The 5,880-nt window shown below is 47.0% G+C and overlaps 2 protein-coding genes across 2 annotated transcripts in view; one reads left to right on the forward strand and one right to left on the reverse strand.

Moving 5' to 3' along the window:
* Positions 1-686: 686 nt before the first annotated feature.
* On the forward strand, positions 687-2,411 carry SLIRP (SRA stem-loop interacting RNA binding protein; the record flags this gene model as incomplete). Its single annotated transcript, XM_010146537.1, has 2 exons — positions 687-794; positions 2,343-2,411. Coding segments are annotated over 2 exons (177 nt in total), but the record flags the coding sequence as incomplete, so codon positions are not given.
* Positions 2,382-5,880, reverse strand: part of SNW1 (SNW domain containing 1) — a gene marked incomplete at its 5' end in the record, with an annotated part of 4,352 nt that continues 853 nt past the window's right edge. Inside the window, 4 exons of the mRNA XM_010146538.1 lie at positions 2,382-2,706; positions 2,787-2,950; positions 3,976-4,093; positions 4,902-4,998. Of these exons, the coding sequence (XP_010144840.1) occupies positions 2,502-2,706; positions 2,787-2,950; positions 3,976-4,093; positions 4,902-4,998 (584 nt within the window). The remainder of the gene's footprint in view (positions 2,707-2,786; positions 2,951-3,975; positions 4,094-4,901; positions 4,999-5,880) is intronic.

Here is a 5,880-nt window from a genome sequence, read left to right on the forward strand (position 1 = left end):
AACGAAGACATCTCTGGGACGCTGAAACTGGCAGTATGACTACAGCGCCGCGCGGGTGAAAACGGGGACGGTGTTGGCAAGTCATGCCAGGTGATCGGAGTGCCAGAGCTGTTGGGAGCTCTGATGGGGATCAGAGTTGGGACAGAAGGCACGTCGGTAGACCTGGCTTTTCTGCATTGTCTCTTCCGACTGGCAAATTATTCTTAAATTAACCTTTTTTTCCTTTCAGCGCTGTTAGCGCTTGTCATCTGGAATCACAACCTGCTTTCTTCGTGTCTTAAGCAGCTGCTTTATCTTCCCAAACTCTTTCAGAGTACTGTGGCAGACTTCTTTTCAAATCAGGCAGCTGTTTAAATGTCAGTTCTGTTGTGACTGGCTTAACAGTAGCTAACTGCTGCACTTTGAAACAACCAGCAGTGCGTGATTCCAGTCCTCAGCTGTACCTTAAACCCCTAAATTGTTTAGGATGGCTGGGCTCAGATTGAGAGATGGGGATGCAGAACAGCCTCTGCTAGGCCCCCGCAAGCTGTCAGTGAGAGTAAAGTGTGAAAAAGGCTTCTGAAAGAGCAAGTGTGCTTATTTCTCCAACTTCTGAATCCTTACATGGAATATCTGCAGAAAGTTTTAACAGCCTGTGTGAGTATGTTCTGCAGTAACGGGATTTTTTCTTTTTAACTGGTACCTAGGACAGAGACACAGGCTTTCACCGACGTTACTGCTGGATTAAGTTCTCGACTTCGCAGGACGTTCAGAATGTGTTTCAGAAGGACCCCCACATCCTTGAAGGTGCCAAGGTAACATGCTGATTCCTTCAATGAAGCAGTGTAGCGGGTTGAGCTCTTTCATTCTGCCTGTGGTCGGACCCAGCAACATCAGAATACTGCCATGCTCGTTCCAAGCGTGATCAAGCATTTGCCACTCTGCTTTTAATGCTCTTTTAAATCATCAACATTTGGGTTTATTCCCCCCTCTCAACCCATTACAATCTGAGGTCATAAGGATACCACAACAGAGATCAAAAGCAGGCCGCTGTAACAGACACTGTCAGTTCCGGTCTCTGAATACATAGTAAGGGTTCTTCCATGTTCTTCTGGCAAGTAGTTGCTGGTTTTGAGACTTTCAGCACTAGGAGCTGCTAAGAGCAAAACGAATGGGCACGAGCCTTCAGGGGTGTAGCTGGTGGTGATGAAGTGTTTTCCTTGACGTGGTTCACAGTACTGGGGAAGCCTTCAGTGGTCGTAGTTACTTTGGGAGCTGCTCCGAGTTACAGCTGTGGCACAGAAATGGAAGCAGAAATTACAGAGCAGTTTGCCTACTTTGGTCTTAGACTGTGACAAGCCAGGCAAGAGGCTGATACCTCATAAATTGGGCTGAAAGTAACTGGGAGGTGATCTGTACACAGTTCTAGAGTGCCAGGCATAGCACAGGTGAGTGCTTAGTGTCAGTTACTTTTGAGGCTGCAAAAAAGCCCCGTTAACTGCAGTGCCTCGGCTTCGAGGACGGCACCCTCACAAGAGGTGCGTAAGCCAAGATGCTTCCCGACAGTGAAAGAGGCAGAAGGTAGGCAGCGGTTAGCTTGCTTCGTTTCTTCAAAACTGCAGGCTTCTACAGAAGGAAGATAGAGGAGCACTTCTCCCGCTTTGTTCTAGGCTAGGGTTAGATGGTTACCTTTCCTTAGTTCCACGGGACAGCACAAGCTTTGAAGATGGATTTTGATGCTACAGCTACCAGCTGTGGTATGAACTACAGTCACCTTTCCCATCTGGAGCTTAGCATGGGTGGGTAGCGCTGATGGAACTGAACCAGTTACGAACCCACCCTCCCTGTTCCATAGCTGGCCTAGATCAGAAGTGAAACACAACGGATCTTTCGGCCTGACTAATGTAACGTCCCTTGTTTTCAGCTCAGTGTCAAACAGCAGTCCCGCGGAAGACACGGTCCAAGAACGAACGAAGCGGAGTGAGTGGTGGAAGGAGGCTTTATTTCACTATGTGTAAAGAAACTAAAATAAAGATTACTGAGAAACTGTGACTATTTGTTTTAAAACCAAACCCAGCTGTTTCTCCTCCTTGTTCAAATAAACAGTATAGCCACACTGAAGAAACACAGAACCACGACCTCCCTAGCATCTAGTACAATGTAACACAGTAATTATATGCAGTGGGACAGCTTTGGACAGATGAAGTAAAAGCTTTAGCTACCTACAAAAACCAAAGCTGCAGAGAGGGGCTGCATTCTTACCCTGAGATGCTGGGCAACAGGGAATCGGCTAAGTCAGAGCACTCGTAAGGAGTCACTCCCTCGTGAAATGTTTGAGCGGTCTCCATTCCTCCACTCTGCAGGGGCAGCTGTCCTACGCAGAACAGCTGGCGTGTGCATACATACCTGCACAAGTTGTGACCTGCATTTGAATGCCACCCCCCTACAAACCCCCGGTATTAAAAATGCCTTCTGCGTGCAGTCTGAGCTCACAGTCTCTACCTCAGAGGGAGCAGAGGTGCTCAGTCCTTCCTCCTCTTTTTGCTCTCGTGCTCATGTTCTTTAGGGCGGCTGCTATCCGATGGCCTTTTAGAACCACCGTGTTGCTTAGCTTCTTCCAGAAACTTGTCCAAACCGAAAGGATCCTCCTCAAATTGAACTGGTCCATCTCTGCCCCTCCCTCTCGTGTTACGATCCGAGTTCGAAAACTCTTTGTCAGGAACAAACCTGCAGGAGAACAGGTGATAATCAGCTGATAGTAACTTCAGAATACAAGTGAAGAGCATTCCTTAACTTCATTTTCATACCTATTGGTCTTTATTCGAGCCTCCAGATCATCTCCATACATGTCCTTATCCACATTTTTACTTGGCCTGTAGATGTTTTGGGCCATATCCTTGCCACTTCTCCAGGGCTGGTCATAAACATTGTAAATTTCGTCTTCTCCTCCAGCAAAGCCACTGTCCATGCCCTGTGAAGAAGGGAGAACAGCAGGAGTGTCACACAAATGAGCCTGCAAAACCTCAGCTAGCTTACTCTAACACCAAGCTACCGCCATGGTGTCACGTGGGTACGCCAGGATGGTATCTGAAATCGGCAGCAAATCCACGATGAGTCCAAGCACTCCATTGGGACAGGAGTGGGTTTGGGCCTGGGATTAAGTCTAGAGCGCATGACACAACCATTACAAGCCTTGGTCAGAGCCACTTCTACTCTTCAGAAAGCAAAGGAAGGATTACAGACCATTCACGTTTCAGGGGATCGCTTCAGCCTGCCCTGCAAGTACAGCTGTCTGCAACAGCCAGGTACAGCCATACACGAACGTGTATTATCCAGCATTTCTGGAAAACATGATTTAAGCTGACTGATGCAAATCACAGACTCTTATGTAGGCTGTGAAAGCAGCAGTGGCTGCTTGTTCCCTTGATTCACCAGCCTCCCCTTCTGTCTGCAAGTCTTCACTGGGGACAGGACAAAGAATGAGTGACAGACTACAGGTCTATTGAGGGACTTGCTGAAGCCTCGTCTACTTTTTCATCTCTGAATAGTATGAAGTTCAGGGAAAACAAGTGTTGATAGCTGTTTGTATCTCCAGAAGGGTTCTTAACACAAGCAATAATGGGAATAGAAAGTATTCACTCATGTCTCTCTTGGAGCAGATTTCCCTTATTCAGTCAGTACCTTTGTACAAAAGAAGAAAACGAGGTCACTGCAGCTTGAAGGCAAAACAGCTTTTCGCTTCCTTCTCCCCAGTGAGAAGAACCGCAACAAAACCACTTTAAGCCAGTTATACAGTCAGTCAGTTACACATTTCTGCTGCATCAGCTATGAATGAAGGGGATCGATAGTTTCCTAACCCGTTACGTGGAGACCTCTTTTGGAGTGCATCCACGCCCATGTGAGAACAGGGCCCTTTTGGTGCCGTAGCCACACCCACTAAGGAAGGATGAGCACACTCCCACAGAAAACTGCACAGCTGTGGACAGGTAGTTTTACCTTGCTCTGGTTGAACAGCCTCTGGTCGTACTGGATTTCGTTGGATGGCCTGGGATTGGGTACCCCTAGGGCAATCACTTCACTGATATCTCTGTTCTCGTTTCTCTGCAGCTTTGACCTGAATTACAGAGTTGAAGTTTTGTTAGGTCAGTAAACCGTATTTGTTGACATGCTGAAGTGCAACCTGATCCTGTATTAGTGACTAACAGTTTGCCTCAGGAGCCAGGTTTTGACCCCTGCCCTTCCTTACTAGGTAACATTTAAAATTCGTCTCCGGGCAAAGGAAACATTTGGGAAAGTTGTGTTCAGCTGGGCATGACATTTAAATTTGCTTCCCGCTATCTGCAATTTACATCAAGCTGACTTGGTCTAAAATGTCATATTTATTTTTTGCAAGAACCTGTGTAATTATGTTTTGGGAAGGCTGAGCAATCTAATTTTAAGATATTAGAGATCTTAAGCCTCCAGAAACCATTTGTGCTCTGAAATCTCACAGGCTTGGGCAAACAAGGAACTTCAGGCTGCTCTCATAAATCTAAGCTTACTTCAAATGAACAGCTTAAAGAAACAAAGCCACTAATGATACTGTGGTCTCACTGAAGTTACAGGATCCAGGTTTCATTCAACCTTTGCTGTCAACACGTTAATTAAACTGCAATATACTGAGGTTCTGCTAAGGAAAAACCCACCCAAACCCAACAACCTCCTCCATTCATCTAGGAAACTGAATGTGGAAGAGAGTACTGCAGTACGCAAGCACAGTAATACCATTTCATACAGCGCACGCGCAGCGCTTCGTACTAGCAAGCATCTCCACAAGGTAAAATTCAGGCACTCGCGTCACGAAAAGGAAGCCCAGTGCACTCGTTTCCTTCGAGGGAAAGCCAGTGCCAGGACAGGAATACAGCAGGTCTCTTGTGACTCACCTTTTGTCAGGCGCTGCCCTGGAAAGATTTCTGTCATGCTGCCTCTCTTTGCGCCGGTCATGTCTGATTTCATCTCTTTCTCTGGCTTCTCCATCCTCTGAACAAATACAAGTATGGCTCATTACAGACACATTTGAAGTTTGAATTAACTATGCCACAGACTTCGGCACAGTGATTCAATTCAGTGTTCTTTTACAGAAGTGACCTTTGGCACTATTTAAAATGTTATGCTTGAAACAAACTGAACATATGGAAAAGCACAGCTTTCTTATGCCACAAGCAATTAACTGTCCTTGACAAGAGAGTTACAGCAGGCATAACCAACAACTGTTTTCTCAGCTTTTAAAAGCTTAGAATACTTGTCCATCTAGGAATTGATATCCTATAATACCTACAGATCATCATATCATACTTCACCTCCTAAGTGTAGAAACATCATTCAAACAGGCAGGCGCCCATGTGCTTTGAAGAGCTCTGTGTGACGGTATCAGAGAATCCCTCAGGTGGGAGGGGAGTCTAGTTCAACCTCCCGCTGAAAGCAGGACCAATGCTGCCTTCAAACCAGGCTGCTCAGGGCTTTGCTCACTCAGGTGGGGAAAACCTCCATGGGTAGCGATCCCAGCCTCCCGGGGCAACCTGTTCCACTGCTGCTTGTCCCTGCGCAGCTTACTGAAGAGCTCTAAGGATCTCCTTGTAGATACGAGAGCGCTCCCATTAAGTGCCCCCAAAGCCACGTCTCCTGGCAGAACAAACTTCAGTCTCTCAGCACCTCCTGACTAGGCAGATACTCCAGTCCCCTGACCGTTTTGATGGCCCTGCACTGAACTCACTCCGGTTTATCAGCATCTGTCTTGTGCCTGGGGGCCCATAACCGCAGAAAGTATGCCAGACGCAGCCCGAGTAAAAAAGCAAGGATTACTTCCCTCCACCGACTGCTTATGCTCCTGCGGACGCAGCCGAGCATGCACTCAGAATTCCT

The sequence above is a fragment of the Eurypyga helias genome, unplaced genomic scaffold (assembly GCF_000690775.1).
Source record: "Eurypyga helias isolate BGI_N326 unplaced genomic scaffold, ASM69077v1 scaffold39442, whole genome shotgun sequence".
NCBI classification, from domain to species: Eukaryota; Metazoa; Chordata; class Aves; order Eurypygiformes; family Eurypygidae; genus Eurypyga; species Eurypyga helias.